Here is a 21,344-nt window from a genome sequence, read left to right as displayed (position 1 = left end):
TCCACACTTCTGACAATAATCAATCTGTTCTTCTTGGGTGTTTTCCTTCAAAATTCAGGCTCGATAAAGTAAAATTAATATGTATTATTCACCATAAAATGAAGAATGCCACAAAGAGCTAGGTAACCCAAAAGAGTTGGTACCATATTATTATCTTATCTCAGAGAATGGCTCATCTGGTTAGAAAGAAGCTAATTTTATTCAATGTATTGTACAAACCTTCTGGAGTCCTGTAGTTCAGTGGTGAGAACACTTGCCTTGCAAGCGAGAGACCGGAGTTCAATTCCAGGCAAGGCGAAACCTTAGGCAAGTTTCCTTACTCCACACGCCTAATAATAATCCCTCCAAAACAAAACAATAACAAATTGGTCATTTTCAATCCATGACTGTTTGTGGGACATTGCTGTGCACAATTGGCTGCCGCATTTTGCCCACAAATATATAGTCAATTCACTTTACAGCATATTCTGTGCAGATGTCGAGAAGACGTGAAAAGTGCTATATCAAATGCAAGGATTATTATTATTATTATAACCTCATGAAAATTAAATATCCCATTTCGTACTTCAGGCACTACAATAAACACCTAACGGGATAGTTGAAGTGAATCACTGATTGCACAATGTGTCAGATATGGAGACATGACTAAACACCACAGATTACAAATACATTTAGATTCTATTCCTGCTTCGACATTCTTACAGTGCAGAGCTGCTCCCCCTAACAGAACCCTTCCTGTAGCTTAGAAATAAAGTTTACAAAAGGACCTTTTGGTCATAGTGGCAACTCATCTGTGGGGTAGGGGGAGAAGTATTGAACAACAAACTTTATCAACGAGACACAACAGTACTGTACTGTTTTGCCAGGCAGTAGAGACTAAAGGCTGGTGGGTGGTCAAGCCTGGAGAAAAGATGCAATGGGCTCATTGTTTAAACGTTATGTTTAATGTTTCAAAATAATATGGGCATTATTTTCTTAACTAGATGAATCTTTTCAATAGTACAGTAGTGAAAATGTATTTTGTCCCGGATTATAGTCTCTAGAAGTTACCCCATTACTATGTCAAGCTGACTGGCCTGTAGTTCTTGGGTTTACCCTTTTGCCCCTTTTTTGTACAGGGGAGTAACACTTGCAGCCCTCCAGTCCTCTGACACCACCCCAGTATCCAAGAAGGATTGAAAAGATTGTGGCCAGAGCCTCCGTTATTTCCACCCTTACTTCCCTCAGTAACCTAGGATGGATCCCGTCCAGACTGGGTGACTTATCTACCTTGATCTGCAGTCTCAAATACAGATGTTTTTGAGACAAAGCTCCAATCAGATGGTAAACCCTAATTGAATATCAGTTGATGGCAAACTGTGGTATTCTGATACCAGATATTTCTCTCTAAAGAATCTGCATTATTTTGGTCATGGATGAATCCATCAAGTGCTAATATTGTAGGGATCTGGCTCGCCATAAAGTGAGATGATACTTAGATATCGTACATTGTGCAATATTCAACACATTTTAGTTTTGGTGCTGTAGAATGAGAACCAAAGAAACTTATTTAGTGTCATCTGCTTCTTGGGAAGAGGCACCCAGTTACTTCAATATTTGTTAATATATGTAGATGGTTGGGTGACGGATGATCTTCGGAGTATATCTTATTCTGGCTGGATGCAAGAAGATGTCTTTTGTCAAATCTACTGTTTTTCCCATCACAAATACGTTGGCGATAAGACTGTTGATGCCATGGAAATGCAGAAATCTAGTAAACTGTGCCTTTACTGTGCCATTTTCCATTTCCTTGTGCAATATAGTAAGCAGGACTGACCTAAGTAGAAATGGGTGGAAAAGGCACAGTATAGTTGTTTTCTCACTAAATAATATTGAAAATGTAAGTGTAAGAAATGTTTGTAGATTTTGCATGAAATGACAATAGTTTGTGCAGCAGATTATTTCTGTAGACAAGTAACAGTAAGAGCAGCACATTTTTCTTCTGAAAAGAATTTGAGAGCTGATTTTCAATATTGAGTACAGTGGCTGACTGTGTTGCTAATTTGTTTTTAAAATCCAGCAACAAAAATTGCATTGTTGGGAAGGGCAGATGGGTGAAGCATAGGCAAGAAAACAAAAATGAATTAAATGTTTAAATTGTCCTTTTTTATTTTTATTGGACAGCAATTGACAGTCTTTTAGATTGTAGAAAATTAAAAAATAACTACATCAGGAAGAAAAATTAAGGTTGCAGATCAATCTGTTAGATAAAGTAGATGATGTATAAAACAACAACAATGAGCAATATATAAATCTGAAAGTTAAACAGTAATAAATTCAAATGAAAGTTACAATCTGGTACATCTGCAAACAATGTACAATGTGGTTCTAACAACGTGAAGTTGTAGAAAAAGGCAGAGCCTGGTGCTGTATTAAGAATAGACCATCCAAAGCTAGTTATTGCAATGAACGTAAATATCATGTGTGACTTCAGATTAAAAGTGAAAAAATATTATGAGCGAGTGGCTTACCATTTTTAAGCGTTAAAAATCAAAATGACTTCTTCAGCTCAACAGCAACGTGATTAAGCTTCTTGTTTCTATTTCAGCATCAAATAAATTAATAGAAATATTCAAGGTTATTCTTGTTCAAATCTAGAAAAAAGTGTTTCAGCTGAATTCTACGAAAGCTGCAAAAACAGTACCACATTTCACTCTTGACATATAGTACAAAAGCTTTTACCTCTGTGATGAGAGGCAGTCTCCTATATATTGCTGCTAATAGAATGTTTTAATACCAAAAATGTCTTACATTATCCAGTTAAAATTCTGCAGCCACAAAAAGAAATATTGTAGCTTCATGGAACTTCTCCTGTGTATAAAATATTAGTCTTGATTTATTTCAACAATCTATCACAGTTAATTCTTTTTGCCAAATACTTTTATTTTTTTCCAATGGATGCGCAGGCAACAGTGAATAATACAAACTAATTTTTTCAATGGATGCGTAGGCAGAAGTGAATAATACAAACATTTTTAAATATAATTCCTTCCAAAAAACACTGTTGCCTTCACTGTTGCAAATGTTTGTAATTGAACTCTATGCAAAATATACTGTATACACAAACAATAGGTGTTACAATAATAATAGGAATAACAGTCCTTGCATTTGATATAGTGTCTTTCATGTCAGGAGAATGTTGAAAAGAAAGCGCTTTGAGTGACTCACTGTAAGGTCTCATAACTGTGTATTTGTGTAGATGAAAGTCATGGTTAAACAGTCATGGAAACTCAAACTATGAAAGTGATGGTTATTTTATTTACATCTTCAAATCCATTATGACAACTGACAACCTTCCACAAAAATATAAAGTGAGCATACTTTGCGGTGTGCCTGATTTTCAAGAACATTAAATGACAAGATTCATTCGCAACCATCTTGGCACTGAATTTATTTTGTCCTTTATGTCTACCTGCATGGTGGCACATGCCAATCCTGTTAAACTATGCATTAGTAAATTACAGAATGCATTGCTAATTCCTTGGCATTAGTTGCATTTTCTTTCCGTTAATCAGACTGATGCATTTCAAATCAAATCGGTCTAAAAATAACCTGGAAATCCAATTTCTCTGCAATGCTATTATTTTGCTATTAACATTTGATTGTTTTTCAATCTACCAAGGCATAGTGTAATTTTGACAGATATTTGCATTAGTTTTATTCCAACTTAAAAGGACATCAGAAATATTACCAGCTGTAATTTTTAAAGCTTTGGATTACATTTGGTTGGAGTCAGATAATTGGAATATTGATTCAATCACTAAGCCAAATTTTAACTGCTTCAGGTACGTAAGGTAAAAAGGTAAATTAGTCCTAAAGTTTAAAATTAAGCTTCTTTCATTTGTTGTCATGCTAAGATGGTTTTATTATTTTCTTATTTCTGTTTCATATCATTCATGTGACTATCAATTCTCAGCATCTGACAAAGTGATAGTTGGTCTGAATGTTAGGCCATTCAATGGGTTTTAGCTGTTTCACATCCAGAAGTCAAATTAATCCATGAATGGAAATGGTGTGATGTGATGGTGAACCAGTAGAAAATGTCAGTGTTTTCCTCCCCAGAGGAGAAATATCCATTTATGCAAAGTGCTCTGCCTAATGATCTGGTTAAAAATTGCAACATCGTATACCAGTTTCAAAGATTTATAGTACCACATGATACAAAATAAATATGTATACTTCAATAAACAATTTTTTTATTAAAGTTATTAAAAAAATATTTTCTTAATGCTTCTAATTTAATGATTTGTATTCATTCCTCTCAGTGGAGTCCTGTAATTTAGTGGTTAGGACCTGAGTTCGATTACTAAGCAGCGAAACGTTGGGCAAGTTTCCTTACTCTACATACTTCTGTTTATTTAGCAGTAAGTAGGAACCTGGTCGTTAGTCGATTGGCGGATTACTTTTCCGGGAGTAATAATCCATTCAAAAAAAAATTATTCGGTCACTCAATCCACGATTGTTTGTGGGACACTGCTATGCGCAATTGGCTGCCGCATTTCACCCACAAAATACACAGTCAATTCACTTTACAGTATATTCTATGAAGCGCTTTGAGAAGTCTAAAAGACGTGATGAGGTGCTATATCAAATGCAAGGATTATTATTATCATTTCCCAGTATCAGGATCAATCTGTCAAATATCGCAGTCAGAGTCAAGCTATCTTTACATTGGTGGCTTATATCTTTGTAAAGCTTCACACATGGAAAAAATTGTAATTAGAGTTATTTTCATCCAGTAACACAATAGAATGAAAAATATTCACCTGTTATCATTGTACTGGCATCCTTCTAAAAGTGATGTGATTTTAAATGCACATCCAGGTTTGCTTTTGAAACATAAAGTTGAAACATAAATGTTAAACAAAGATCATCTCCTGTTCAGTGATGAAGAGTAATTGGGATCTGCACTCTGACATTGCTCACAACCAATTTCATGGGTGACTCATTTGCAGAAATATTTTTACAGCATTGCTGGTTATCATATCTGCTCTATGCAGAATACATAGAGTTATATAGGTTACATACATAGGTTATAAACTATTCCCATTTAACATGGTGTGAAGTGATACCTGATAACACTATTTTAGACCATAAGGCTGCAATATAGTCGCATATAGAATATGAATATGGCTACAGTTCAAATATTGTGCCCTGATTACAGGAAGCCTCACTCCCCCCTTCCTCATCAACCATTCATTACATCATATTCATCACAAGCAAAATACAAAGCATTTTGCAAATCTTGCAATTCAGACCCCAGTGCATGTTTCAAGGTGGAACATCCTCAACACTTGTTTGAAGTGTTTGAACTTGACTTTCATGCTTTGTGGACTTGTTCCTTTCTCAACTTGTAGCAGGCTAGGTAATCTGCCACAAGTACCATAATTATGCGCAAATATTTTTTTGTAGCTGCTGATGTTACAACTCACAAAATATACAGTCAATTCACTTTACAGTATATTCTATGAAGCACTTTGAGACGTCTCAAAGTTGCGTTAAGGCGCTATATCAAATGCAACAATTATTATTATTATGATTAACTCAAACTGAAGATGATTTTCAAGAAAACATTTCAGTTTCCAGAAATCCAATAATGCATTTTATTTACTGCATTCCGCTCCACATATCTCAGTTTCAAAAGAAGCCTTGTATTGTTCGAAGCAGTTAATTTCCCATAAACAAACCTTTTCATTTGGTTTATGAATACATCAATCATGGTAGCGATTAAAAATAGCATTGGTGAAGCAGGGTTTAGTCATTTTCCTGGGCCTCATTATAAACTCATTAGATTTTTGTTACATCAGTAAAAAAGAGGAAAAAGAATTCTTCTGAAGTACACAATATTAAAAAAGCACAACCTCAAATGAAACGCTTTGATGCAAGCTACACATAACTATTACGATTATGAAGCACATATTCTGAAAAATGCCAGGAAAGCATTAAATTAATGGGCTGGAACATTTCAGAAAAGTATTAGCTCATAACTTTACAAGACAGAAATTTAGAATACCCATTTCCAAAGAAAAACAATAAGGCTATATGGCTTAGTGGATGTCAAACAATATACTGAAGTTATTAAACCATGTTCTCATGGTCAAATCATTACAAAAAAAGCAAATTTCAATATTGTATTAAAAAAAGACTGTTTGTAGCACCGAGAAGGAAAATAAATAATAAATCAATATTGTATTACAGAATGGAACACCACAGGGGACCTTGCTGATATAGCACTGAAAACTTAAACCAGTGCAAATCATATTAAATGCAATTGTCAATTTAAACTAAGTCAAGTGTTTGATGTGAACAGCTTATAAATGAATAATATTAAGACAATACTTGACCCTTTTCTACTTTATACAAAAACAGATATATGTTTGCTTTTAACTTATGCAGTGCCTATGATTCACAACTCCAACAGTTCAAATTTGACAACAAGACCTTCACCTAAGATTATTGGTGAATTATCATGGCTGGTTTTAACTCAAAATAGAGTTGTGAGAAGGCTGGGGTGTATTTAATAAAACGTGGAACATTTTGTAAGAATACTGTTAGTGTTAATCTAGTGCATGGATGAATTTATACCAAAGCAAACCTTGTGTATTTGCTGTCATATTCTCAATATACGTTCAAATTCACCCCTCTATAACAATTTAGACCAGTCAGACCACATTTACAGAGCCTGTCATTTTAAATAGATGAGTATTCTATACAAAATTTAAAGTTGATTAGAAAAAAAAGCAGCCTTAATAATAATGATTAGTGTATATGAACACTGCAGCAATCCATTATCTTTCCAACATGATATATTTGAATAATCATTTTCACAAGTAAATCAATTCACTGTCAAAAACCTAAATGACAAGAGTAAGCAGTGGATCATGGGGTGACTTGCTCTGGTCGTTCGACTTGAACTGTCAATCACCAATTACACGCCACTTCCTCTGGTTAAAATCACATCTTATTATTGATTTGACCTTTCCCGGACAGTACTTTCACAAACAGGCAACTGAAAGAAGATTCAACGGAGTGGCCAAATATTATTTTGAACTGCATTTTACTGAATGCTAACAAAGTATTTAAATCTAGAACATTATCTGAACCTTGTTGGGTATTTCATAGTCAATATTTAAAGTGCTTACATTTTTCAAAAGTACTCTATCATATCATCAAATGTCTGAAATGAGAAGGCTTTAGTGTAACAAAGTGACTGATGATTTTACCCCTGTCTAACGAAAGGCTTTATTCTGGAGCCGTTCATCCTTAACTGTTCACTATTGTCAATGAAGGAAGGCAGAAAATAATTCTTGTGTAGTGAATCTAACAGACGTAATAAAAGTACTCATGTTAGGATCATACCACCATTTTTTCTTATGCAATTCTAATCTGTGTCATGAGAGTGACCACATTGGGTGTGAGAATGTCATGTTGTGTTGCTTGGCCCATTTTGCAAAGACCGATTTTTCAGTAATGAACCTGTGACCTCCATAAGGGGCATTTTCATGCAGGAAATATTCTGTACATTCATCTCGACTTCCAGCTTCATAGTAATGATAAGGAACTCTTTTGTATCCTTCAGTTCTGTGGAGACTAAGCATAATCATAAGTGACATTTTGACCTAGACATTTTCTGAACAGATAATTACATTCTAAGCAGGTTTAAATCCAGACTTGACATGCCATATAAAGTATATGATTCTGGGGATTGTTGCACAGGGAAGTAAAATTGTGAAAAAATTTAAAAGCTGTCAAACAATAGCATTTATAGATGTTCCATAATAAAATTCACATAGGCCTTGTAATCTGCACCTTTTTGAAAACATAATATTCTTTGCAGGTTTTCAAATATAAGCATTGTTCTGTGCTGACTGAGAAATTGCATTAGAAATCATGGAACAATTTTTCTTCTCTCCAGTTTATAACAAGAACAACTTGCATGTGAATTGCACTTTTCTTATATAGTAGAGTAGCATCTCAGAGGGTTTAACAGTGGCAGAGCCTGATGCGAAGATGGGGAGAGGGTGGAGGCAGCCGTAAAGACGGATGATGAGGAAGGTCTTCAGATGTGATCTGAAAAGGGGGAAGGAGGGGACAAGGCGGAGGGATTGAGCGAGAGAGTTCCAAAGTTTCGGAGAGAAGTGGCTGAAAGTTCGGCCGTCAATGGTGGAGCGGACGACACAAACCACCCTTGTGGCCAATTGAGTGCTAATTTGTGCTAAGTTATGGATTGATTTATGCTGTTGCTTGGTCATGCTTAATGCACATAATTTTTTGGCAGTGGAGAGGTGACTGGGGAAGGATACAATTTTGACATTTCTTAGAAATAAACAAATTTTATTCATTGATAATAATTCTTATTCAAATTATTTAATTTAGTGTCCAGCGATTTTCTCCTTTTTCCATATTATGTAAAACTCTTCTAGAGAACACCAGCCACAAAGCAAATAAGGAATTCAAAACTGCAATGTGCTGTGTGATCTCTAAAAATCCTTCCAGTGATCTTACCTGCAGTGGGTGGCATTAATCATACCATAGATATGGATTTTATGACAGACATCCATAGCAAGGACAAGCGTGAACCAGCCAGTACTCAGGTATGAACCAGACTGTACTCTATCAAAAGAAAAGAGAAGGGGGATAAAAAAATCATTAAAATGATGAAGTATTAACAAATCATCAAAACGCTATGATGCATTACTTTCAGCGGGTGACTTTGGTTATGTTGACTGAAAACATCACCATTTGACACTATTTTGAATTATTTATTTTGTGTTTGCAACTGCCTGCCAGCCACTGTATAACTGGAGGCTAAGCTGCAGTCAACAAAATACAATTTGTGAAGTGAGCTAAAACGGTTTTCAAATTAAAAACAGCGATGCAATTGTTCACATCCAGAAGAAAGACCAAAATAACATTGTGTGTAAACAGTCGACAACTTTCTTTCTCTTATCGTTCATATTGTGGTTGCAATAACCAATTTAATAAACTATTGAATCCACTTCTTATTGCAAACTGCTGATATTGTTTGAAACACTTACAGTATAAACTGTAAAATTTTGGGATAACATACACTCAATTATAAAACTTGCAATGAATTGTCATTGACATGGCAAAAAATAGTTATACTCCTGGGAAGGAGGAATTTTAAAACAATTCATATAGGTTTCATATCTGCTGATGACTGCTGTCAATTGTTTGACTCACAAAATGACATACACAAAACGTTTTTTGCAGAAAATAAACTGAGGGAATCAATTTCATCTGAATTAAAAAAGTATGTATTTTTATTACAAACCCCTCAATTGCCTTTATGCAATCTGTAAGAATGCGAAGTATGTCTTCGATGGTTTTAAATTCACGCCTACAGTGCTTTGCTTGAAAATGGTTTGAAATTGAACAATATTGCACCAAATAAGACCAAAAGCAAAACTTGTTGCTCACCACCTCACATCAATTTTTACTATTTTCCATTTGCAAGAACAGTTAAAAAAAAATGATGTGGGAGTAACATATATAAATGATGGTGTTCCTGTTAATAGAAAAATTAAATACTATAAATTGTGAAGTCACCGGAGGCATAATGACATCGTAATATAGCCTACTCTAGCTTAGTAAAATAGCACTTTTAATTAGATAAAACAGCACTTCTAAACTGGTAAAATACCACTTCAAATATGGTTAAAATAGCATTTCTAACCTAAACATAGCAGCCAAATGAGTGAGTGCACTTGCCCATTATGGCTCTGCAGGCATCAAAGAATGGCAGCTGAATAGGTGAGAATTCAGAAAAAAAGTGAGGAAAATGCCTACATTCTGTACGAAGACTAATACAGAATAATATATGGTTGAGGAGACAAGTTCCATATTTGGAATGGGGAGGGATTTACCAGACCCTTCAGCCCTCAAATGTTACAGCTTTGTAGTACACTTCTGATTGCATATTTATAAGACTTTAGGGGTGCGGAAAGTTAAAACTAAATGCTCACCAAGTGCAGTAATTCCAGGTTTGCATCTCTGCCACATTTGATTTATATTTTAGTGCAATATTATAAATGCATTCTCATTTCTCTGCCTAGATAATGAAACCTGTAATAGCCTGGATGATGAATGGGAAAGGAACAACTGCATAATTTGTTTTTCTGGTAAACGTAAACAGTTTTTGCGATTGCTGGAGGAAAATGCAGAGCTAATCACAAACAAAATCTGATTTGCCTTTCTGTCATCCTCTTAAAATTAAATAAATTTGGCATCTTGTATGCATTAGAAAAAAGATTTCTTTAAGCTTCAAGTTCGAATTCAGTTACAGTGCAGCGGTGTTTAAAATCTGGAGCCTTTGTGAAATTATGGCAATTTCTCTTTACATGCAATGAAAATAATGCACACCAAAAACATAGTCAGGTTATATTAATTAGCATTGCAAATTTGAAGCTGCACTTTATCCCTGCTGATGAAGATCACAAATTGGTTGAGATTGCAGTTGTATCATGACATTCTGCTTGTTTTTTATCTTGAAATTGCACATCATCTGAACTCTTTCGTTATTTTGTAGAGTATTTTATTTGAGTGTTTTTGAAGCAGTCTCTGATGCTTTCAACACAAACTCATCAAAGTACTTCGGAGTTGATTTCAAAACATTTTGCTGTCTATTTTCTTGATGTGTGCCATAACTTCCAGTGATATTTGTTACTCATAAGAAATCAAAATTCAAACACTGAAAAACATAATTAATTTCGGTTGGAAGATACAGATTGTTTTAATAAAAACAGAATAAGAGAGGCTTATTCTATTCATCCCATTATAAGAAAATTATATTTTGAGGGGCTACAAGAGGTTTGAATTTGTACACACAAAAAATTAAACTCTTTCCTTTCAAAAATGCCCCCCTAAAGATTTTGCAGTAATAGCTTTGTATTATTCATTTAACGGCTGCACTAATCTATACTTGTTCATTAATACTAACCTAAAGGGTCAGTTCTCTGGAAGACTTGTAAAACCAACACATAGCAATGAAATACAGTTATACGGTTACAAAGGAGAAAAATGTCTTAACCGCATTAGTATGGAAAGACTGTGCAGTTGTATTGCCATTGATGTGGCAGGCAGCCATTTTAAAATAGAAGGCACACAATTAGACGAATATGTTGAATTCATTTGGAATGTACTACGTATTGCCCCTTTACTTTTTCCAGGCACTTTTTAATTGCCAACGTTTACTTTCTAAAGAAAACGGAAGTTTAAAGTTTTCTTTTAACTAACTAACCCTATGTCAGCCTGGCACAGTACTCTCGCCTCTGAGTCAGAGGTTGTGGTTTGTAGCCCCATGTGGGGCCTCACATAGTTTAAGCTGACACTCCAATGCAGTGCTGGAGGTGTGCTGCATTGTCAGAGGTACCGTCATTCGGACGAGATGTTAAACTGAGGTCCCATCTGCCTTTACAGGTGGATGTTAAAGATCCCATGGCATCATTTGAAAAAAGAAGTTTTTCCCGGTATCCTTGCCAACAATCTCCCAAATAAAATTGGTCGATCACTCCACGACTGTTTGAGGGACATTAATAATAATAATAATAATCCTTGCATTTGATATAGCGCTTTTCACGTCTTCTAGACGTCCCAAAGCGCTTCACAGAATATACTGTAAAGTGAATTGACTGTATATTTGTGGGCGAACGCAGCAGCCAATTGCGCATAGCAATGTCCCACAGACAGTCGTGGATTGAAAATGAACAAGTTATTATTGTTTTGTTTTTTTGGAGGGATTATTATTAGGCGTGTGGAGTAAGGAAACTTGCCCAAGGTTTCGCCCTGCCTGGAATTGAACTCAGGTCTCTCACTTGCAAAGCGAGTGCTCTAACCACTGAGCTACAGGACTCCACATTGCTGTGTGCAACTGGCTGCTGCGTTTTGCCCACAAAATACACAGTCAATCCACTTTATAGTATATTCTGTGAAGCTCTTTGAGACATCTCGTGATGAAGTGATAAAATAACCACAAGGATTATTATTATTATTCTTTGTAAAAGCCAGAAAGCATAAATGGAGCTTCCAGTAAGTGCAAGTACATCACACCAATCCACATGAACTCTAATCTGTTGCAATTTACATCTATAAAATCAAATCCCTTGAAACTCTCTTCTTGCGTGGCCTCACCGAGTATCAATCATTTATAAATCTAGCTTTTATTGTCCCTAATCTAATTAAACTGCTATATTTGACGATAGTTGAAACACATTATGATGCATATCTATTTTATACTATACATAGCGACAAGGTTCTTTTGAAAGTGTTTTTTTAAATCATGGCGATGTACAATATATCTCTTCAATAGATCTGAAGTGTGACTATTTAGCTGAAAGTAGTTTGATACTGCAGCACTTTTTGTTTGATGAGTAACATTTCTGAGCAGTAAATGCAACCATATTGAACAGATGAATGTTCTTTAGCATCACATAACTGAGCTCAATAAAAGAAAAGCAACCCACTATAGCTTGTCAAAAGACAGATTTATAACTTAAAGATAAGCTTCAATTCATAAAATACAATCTAGATACTCTATACAGATATGGCTACCTAGAGAAAGATAAAACTTTATTAATGCGTAATGGTGTTTTCACAAAATCTTACGGTTGGGTAATAACTCAGTCAATTGTGACTGTCTAAATTTTCCTTTATTCATTTCATACAAATGGATTCATTTCATACTTGCTTTACAACAAGGTGATTTATTGTTTCTCTATTTTATCATGTTGGTGCCCTTCATAAACATTTAACAGCCCATCCAAAAAAAAATTAATAAACCTACCTTTCAGTTATTGCAAAGAACTGAGCCTAATCAAAATGAAAGAGAATTGTAAATTAAATTATGGAGTGCCTAATTACCACTCTTTATGAATTGAATGTGAAAGATTCAAGGGTAAGGTAACCTACTCACAAGTGATGGACACACCTAATATTCTAGTCTCTTCAAATAAGCATAAAAAAGCGAATTTATGATGTATCAACTAGTAGTCAAACATGTGACATTTCACAAAAAGGAATCATTAATAGCAACTCAGTCACTGACCAACTCATGGGTTCCACAATCTGAAGTAGAGGATCTCATGAGTGGGCTGTGATGTGTTGTGGGTTACTGTGTTAGAATTTACACTTTTTGTATAATGTTAGAATCATAATAGATGTTGCGACCGGGTTCACTTTTAAGTTAAGTGTGGAGGGGGGGCAACTGGACTGAAACTCATGAGTTTACACCCAAGATCATGTGAGTGTCTCAAGGACAAGATGTGTACTACTGCCCTGCACGTATACAAGATAACAGTCTGTCTCAAGGACAGTGTGTTTGTGTGCGTGAGGCACGTACAGCCCATGAGATGTTCACGTGAACCCAGCATGATTTAGGCCAGGTGATCTAATGTCCGCACCATGATTGGAAGAACATCAGTATAAGAGTTCCGATAACTTTGTGAACGGGGCCGTCCCGGGCTGCAGAGACAAGGATACGGGAGATGGGGCCATCCTGGGCTGCGGAGACAAGTGTACGGGAGATGGGGCCATCCCGGGCTGCGGAGACAAGGGTACGGGAGATGGGGCCATCCCGGGTTGCAGAGACAAGGGTACCGGAGATGGGGCCATCCTGGGTTGCGGAGACAAGGATACGGGAGATGGAAGACTGAGAGCTAGAAACACTAAGACTGAGGATATCGGATGGAAGATTGAAAGCTGTAAGCAAGAAGACTGAAAGCATGAAGAATCAAGCTTGTGTGCTGTGAAGACACAGTGTTGAACTCGAGATATCTACAGTGGTATTCATCTGTTATAAGATCTATTGATTGTACCGGCCTTTGGTCTGACCCATCGGGATATTGGGGAATAATGAACGAACAATAATAAAGGTCTAATATCTGGTTGCAAACGGATGATGGCTGATTTTATTTTCTAACAACTGTTGGATTCCCTGTTGAGTGTTTTTAAATCATTGAAACAAAGAACATTCATTGTTTTAGAACCTTATTATATCAAAAGTCTAAAAGCGATTAACAATTGCTGCCTAATGTATTGAATGTTTTTTGTAGGAAAATACAGCTAGCATTTGTGCCACCAATATTGAAGAACAACCGTGAGGTAAACCAATTCATCTGGAGAATTGCTTTGACAAGGGGAGAAACTCCCTTCGTTTTTCAAGTAGTCTGTTGGGATCGTTAATATCAACCTGAAAACAGGCAGATGAGACCTTTGGTTTAATGTTTCATCCAAAAGATGGTACCTCCGACAATTCAGCACTCCCCACAACTGTATTGGAGTGCCATCCTAATCAATACAATACAATTTACATTTATACAGCACCTTTCATGTCAAGAGGATGTCTCAAAGCACTTAGTCTAGTCAAGCCGCTTAGATTAGTCAAGTCCCGACTGGAGCACATTGAACAAATAAAAAAGATTTGTTGCTTGAATCATTTGAAAACTTCACAGAAGTAACATTAGCAACAGAAACTTAAAATAAATGTATTTACATCAATTGGATGGTCCAAGGAAGTCAATAATTCCCATTATTTGTGCATGAAAAACTTCAGGGAAAATAATCAGTTGATTCATTGGCAAAAACGAGATAGATGAGGCAATCTTCTTTTTCAGTGTTAGGGGAAACCAGCTTTGAATAATGTTAAGTAACATTGATTTTACAATATCTATATTCTATGTTATTTTCAAAATGTCGCGCTTCATATACAGTCAGATAAACTGTTAACTAAATAACAGTTTACTGGGCCGCTGTACCTACATACACTTAAATGTAAATGTAACATTTTAACTATTATAATGACTAACCAGAAAATGCTTCATTTCAAATAAGGATTTTACTTTGCATGAAAAATAGTACGTGCTGTGATAGCTATTGCTATTGTACCATACTATGATAATTTGAAGTTTTTTTAAAAAAAAACATGTTTTTAATGATTTCTGAAAGAATGAGATCCAAATGAATTGAATATTCTTCATCTGCACTGTTCTTGAGATGAGCACATAGGGAAAGTATCATCAGGCAAGCTCACATGAGGATAAGGGAATAGGTATGCAACTGACACCCTCATACTTATTCATTAAGTTGCCAAAAAAAGCAACCAACCTCATGTCATAATGTGAGCGAGTACTTCCTGGTCAATGAGAGCTATGTTTGATTGCATGCTTCCCACTAAAGCATTCAACTCAGTACCACTGGCAGTGATGGATTGTTTGATGCCTCTTGTTTTTCCAGGTAAACCTGTCATTCTTTGTTGCTACTGCAAATCTGTCCACAATTAGTTGTAGATCTTTCTGGTTGACTGCACCAAATGCACAGACGTCGGGGAAGAGAAGACATTGAATGAGTGACCTCTTCGCAAGAGGAGATCAACACACAAGAGCTCAAGATCTTGTATGAAATCTGATGCAAACACCACGGTAAGATCTTTTATGACATCAATCATTTCAGCAAAGAATACACCAAATAAATTTTGTGCAGGAATTTAGTGTTGCTTGATCTTATGAGGTAATATTAAATAGTATGGAAAAGGTACCATCAGTACACTCTTCCCATCGCACCATCATGCAGTTGCTGAACAATCTTCTCATTAAAATACAAATGCCTGGATTTAAATCTTCTTTAAAAAAATTATTCACTCTAGATGTGTGTAAGGCAGAATTATATCAAACAATACTGGAACACACAAGAAGTGAGAATGTAATCCAAGTTTTGGCAACAATTGCAGCTGAATATTTTTCAACTTATGAGAGAAGAGATTCTGCCTGATCCAACGTGCTGCCTTCCACAGATTGCTTCAGGCGTTGGTAAGAATTAATGTGGTTAGAAGACTAAAATGAATGGTCATGCAGAGCTTCTTATGATAGTAATTTGGATGCAAGCCCAAATCAATATCGTGAGAATGGAAACGATTGCTTGCATATTAATTACAGACTTTTGTAGCGTAAGACAGGAGTACCATATGGAAATTCAATTGATGTGGAAAGTGTTTTTGATGAGAAACTTTTGAATGTAGGTTATGAATATCAAATCTATTCAAATGGGCGTTTGGGGATATGGAAGTGACTGACTACTGGGCAAAGTCTGAGATAATTATATTTCTACTTAGGGGAACATCTGTAAAGAGCCTAGATAAATAAATCTTCCTCTCTAGATTGGACCTTCTGTATCTCAGCTAATAGCTGTAAAATAAAGGATCAATACATCTGGGGAGAAGTAGTAAAGGGTGCTGAGATGAATGGCAGAAAGGAGAATGCACATCGCTTGAAATATTAAGAACAGGATAATTCTAAATAAATCATTTTAACGTCATATCCCAGTGGCATCTCTTGAAGTGATTAGTCTATTTATATTATTCTTTATGGCATTTGGAGCTGTTGGTACAATGAGACCTTTTTGGTTTGTGACGTGTGGATGTTAGAATGTTGGCTGGTTATCTGTTTGCACTGTGTTTTGCATAATTTGTTTTAAAACATACAAATGTAGATTTAATAACATTGCAGAGCTAATAATGTAGCAATGTAGCTGCACACTTTGTCATCTTTTAAATAATCTTAATTCTGGACAACCTGATTCTCTCAATGTAAAACCATCATACTTGTTTCTTAGCTGAGCTCTTATCCAGCTGTAGGTTATGAAAGCATAGAGTCTGACTTCAGAAAAGGACAAATATTATGTTTATCTTGGAGTCCAAAACAAGCAACTTGGAGTCCAAAACAAGCAAGTAAAGTGTGTTTCCTTGTCTACCACATTCTGTTACTTAAAATATGTGAAATCTTGAGATAACTGGTCATAAACAGAAGATAAAGGAAATGACGGGGAAATATGTTTCAAGTCAAATAAATAGCCTGAAGAAAACTCAAATAGACCAAACTAGTCTTAAATTGTTTAGTTCACATAGTCAAGGATTGTAAATTGTGTACAGTAAACCTCGCATAAGTCGCATCAGTTGGGACCATACATTAAATATGACTTATACAAAGTATGAGTTATGTGAAACTTATTAATAACAGGAAATTCAAATTGGGCTAACCTTTGACTTAGGTGATTATACGATTTATACAGATCGAACTTATGCGAGTTTTACAGTCTTACATGTTTGTCAACAGCTACCTACTTTGAGGACTGCACAATCAGTCTGCTGTAGTCTATTTATCCATTAACTATGCACTCTCAAGTAAACAAATTTGATAATGGATTGCTTCTCATGACACTGAAACACAATGTGGAATAAGATTTTCCCTCTTCTCATATAACTCCTATTAAAAGGCTTATTTGCTTGCACAAAACCTAAACTCATCACTACAGTGCTGAGAATAAAAGATTAAAATAGTGAGTGCTACTGGGATTCAAACCTGTAAACTACAGACTACGAGTCGCATTAGTCAAAGCGCTTGATTGCAACATCAAGTCTGTAAAATGTCTACCTGGAATAATGTAGCATCTTGTCTGGAACTAATCAGGAAACCTGTCTGCAATCAATCGGCCAACATGAAGATGATAAATGCCACCAGCCTTGGATTGCAGAAATTATATTCTACAAGTTCAATTTCTGCAAATCACAGCTACACACTGTTTGGAATGCTGATATTAAGGCTCTGTGTGTAAAACTTTAGCCCAATTAAATCATCGTTTCCAATGCAACACTACCTCAATCGTTTTTGTTATCTGTCCAAACAACTGTACGTTAATTTAATTGAACATGAATTGTTTACTCTCTTCTTACACAAGAATACTATCAGATTAGATTCAAAATATCTAGACTTCAACAAGATATACAAACTACATGTCTGCCTGTTCAATGGGGCTAAAAGATGCATGGCACTGTTCTAAAAGAGAAGGGAGTTTCTCCCTGTGATGTGGCCAGCAATCTTCCAGAATAATTGACCGTTTATTTCATGGCCGTTTGTGGGGTTTTACTGCGTGCAAATTGGCTGCTGCATTCACCTGCAAGATATAGTGACAGCAGTTTACAATAAATTCTGTGAAGTTCTTTGAGACGTCCTCCTAGCGAAAAAGATTCTACCAAATGCAAGAATTATTACTACATATTATTATGTTTTATGAGATAGTGAGATAGAACAGCGAAAAAAAAAGGAAACAATGCAACATAATGTAATAAAGCTATGCTTAGAGAGAAACCTCGAAGACTACAAATGATCATTTATACTAGTGAATGTTACTGTCTCAGTATCTCATAATAGTTAGAATTGTCTCCAACCAAAGCATTTTTCACATGAAAATCCATTTGCCCCAAGTTTAACTGTAGTGAGAAAATTAATCACATGTTGCTCAGATACTTCTTTTAAGTATACTTGCCTCCATAATAGAAACTGGGATATTGGCAGAAAGGTTAAAGTAATGGAATGCTAAAAAGGAAAACGTTCATGTAGTATCAGGAAAATCGAATTATTTCTGGATATCACAAACAATATACACAAACAATTAATCTTAAAAGGAAAACACAGCAATCAAACATTAAATTGATTTTTTTTCAAAAGCATAGCAGTGTTAAATGTAAGCTGTTGTTTGAGGAACCCTTGAATTACTGTATATGCAACAGGAAAAGTGATATTCTGAGCATCTGTATTTTTTATACTGGTTTACCACCACATAAAATTAGCACTCTTGGTTTCACAGATATTATTTTAGACAAGATTACCGCTGCTTTCTAAAATCTGACATAGGTTTAACAACTATGGTAAATCTTTAACACAGTAAAATGTTTATACAGGTAATCTAAAATTGCCAAAGGAGCCAATTCTTGAGGCAATGACCTTAAATCATGTTACAACTCAAAATTGTTACACAGCAAATTCTATCAGTGGTACAAGTCACATTTGGAAGAAATCTTACCCCTCTAATTACCAGCTAATTAAAGCAATTGAAATTTTTTCGAAATGTCTGACAAGAGAAATTAATTGCGCTAAGAATATTGATGATGTGTGCTGTGGAGGCATTCAATCACCAGTGCTATAAATGTACATATTTTATAGTACAGTGTATTCAACCCATACTAGAAATACACACTGCACTATATATATATATATATATATATATATATGAGTACCACAACGCATGGAAGTAAGGAAAGGAGAATGTTAGACAATTGCATGTTTCAGGAAAATTACTAAGGCCATCCAAGCCAGTTTTTTCATAATGCAATGCTCTTTGAATGAACAAAACATTACCACATACCACATGAATAATCTTCACATTATGTTTGTGGGAATTTTTTATGTATATTGTACCCTGGCACACAAATGATTTTGTCTAGATGAAGAAACCATTTATCACCTTCTCCATTACACTGCACTGCAGGTTGATACAAAAAAAAATTAATCGAAATGTGACATAAAATAAGTTGCATCTTTGACACTGTGAGTTGCTAACTCTTGCGTGATGAATGAGAAAGTAGCAAAATTCCAGTCAGAACACAGCTAGTGAGAGGGTAACTAATCTTCCCCCAGCTGGAAAAGCTTAAAGCTCATAAATTATATCTCAGCACACTTGCATGTTCATGACGCACTTACTCGGCATGAGACACAGAGTTCTTGAAATGAGTTAAATAATTATAATGGTTTATAAATCAAGTGAAATTGATGATCTAACTCTCTAATAAATGGTACACGGATGCAAGCCTGGAATAATTCGACCTAACCAACTCTATGAATTTTTTCTTCCAATCTTCCTTTTTTGAAGACCAATTATCATAAGATTCTTCCTACATCCCACCCAAGAGTCGGACCATCTAAAACGTTCCCTGAGCATTGTCAACATTGCTCTAAGGTCAGATGGTAAGCGAGCCATTCAAAGCACAAGCCAGTCAGTTAGCCTCCCTTCTCCCTCCCTCTGAAAACTTGATTTCATCTTGTATTTCATCCAGTTCAGCTGAGAGCTGACACAATTCATCCAACTGAAGCGAACTACTTTTCAGAGACAGGTGGCTCTGAATTCTATGCCCTGAGCTCGGAAATGCACAACTTTTCGAGATACCAATTCAACCATTTGAACTCCTGGGTTTCAAGTTCAAGTTTTCTCAGCATAGGCATCCAACAGATAACATCAGCAAAATTCACAATGCTTAAGGACTTTGAACTGTTTTATGTTAAAATGCAGAATTCCACATATCATATTCACACATCTCAGAAGTCAGTATGTGTTTTGCATAAAATATCCCCAAAAGAAGACTTACCAGAATTTTTGATATTAGATACAAAATAATTGAAAGGGATACTGGTTCATTAGACTAAATTCTAGATCAATTGTGAACTTCTGAAACCTGAAGAATATAGCACACTTGAGCAAAATATTTTGTGAACTCCTGATTTTTTTTTCATTTTTTCAAATTGCTTTTAATAGAATTGCATTTTAAATTGATTCTTAGCCTTTAATGAGCGCCACTCACCTAGCAGGAATCTTACTAACCCCATCATAAATCACCTTAATTGAAGCGTACGTGTCATGTTATAGCTGATGAAATTAACTGTGATTTAGGAGCACTTATATATACAGTATTACTCTTTAATTCTGTGGGGCAGGGAAGGCTGAGCTGGGATGGAGGGAGCTTTTCTTTGCAATGGATTCTCAGGCCTAAATTAAAACCCATAAGCTATTATTGAATCCCATGCACAATCTGATTATGAAGATTTATGATGACTGCAGCAAGATTTTTAAAATGCAGTTCTTGAAATAAATGTGATTTGCATCGGTCAGCACTAGATTGTGAAACATATCATCCAAGTTTCTAAGTGGACCTTGGCAGATTGTACTTAAATGTGTAACTCTCATGATTTATTATGTTGTAGGTTAAAACCATGGGATGTTTTTCATAGATATCACTTGATGTGCTTACTTAATACAATATGTTCTGAACAGTAGCTTTTTGATGTCAATTCTGGCGGTTGCAATTGACTGATTTTGTTACACAGAAAAGCAACACATTTACAGCACAATCCGTTTTATGCTACCAACGAAGAACACTTTGTAACTACATTCTGTAAAGCATTACAGTGCTGATCACTTTTGCTGAAAATATATTGTTCTGCTATGGTCATGAACAACGATGTACCAGCTGAATATCACTCTGTGCTGAAGAGACAAGAGTCAGCACATTGCATGATAAACAACCGATAGATTACCTGTCTGGCCAATTCCACTCTTTCTCTTCATGTTGATTGATAGTTTGGAGGTATTTCATAGAGTTGCATTCCAAATATTTCTTTAAAAGGAAGAAACGAGTATTGTATTGCACCTTCAATGCACTATACTTTTTTATCTAGGAAATGTTA

General features: G+C 35.5%; 1 protein-coding gene across 1 annotated transcript in view; it reads right to left on the bottom strand.

The window, feature by feature from the left end:
- Positions 1-7,405: 7,405 nt before the first annotated feature.
- st6galnac3 (ST6 (alpha-N-acetyl-neuraminyl-2,3-beta-galactosyl-1,3)-N-acetylgalactosaminide alpha-2,6-sialyltransferase 3) overlaps positions 7,406-21,344 on the bottom strand; it is a 51,304-nt gene continuing 37,365 nt past the window's right edge. The window contains exons 4-5 of the mRNA XM_007887267.2: positions 8,545-8,652; positions 7,406-7,629 (exon numbers count right to left, since the gene is read on the bottom strand). Of these exons, the coding sequence (XP_007885458.2) occupies positions 7,431-7,629; positions 8,545-8,652 (307 nt within the window). The 3' untranslated portion in view covers positions 7,406-7,430. The remainder of the gene's footprint in view (positions 7,630-8,544; positions 8,653-21,344) is intronic.

This window comes from Callorhinchus milii, unplaced genomic scaffold (genome assembly GCF_018977255.1).
Source record: "Callorhinchus milii isolate IMCB2004 unplaced genomic scaffold, IMCB_Cmil_1.0 Scaffold5, whole genome shotgun sequence".
NCBI classification, from domain to species: domain Eukaryota; kingdom Metazoa; phylum Chordata; class Chondrichthyes; order Chimaeriformes; family Callorhinchidae; genus Callorhinchus; species Callorhinchus milii.
This window is presented reverse-complemented; position numbering and strand designations above follow the sequence as displayed.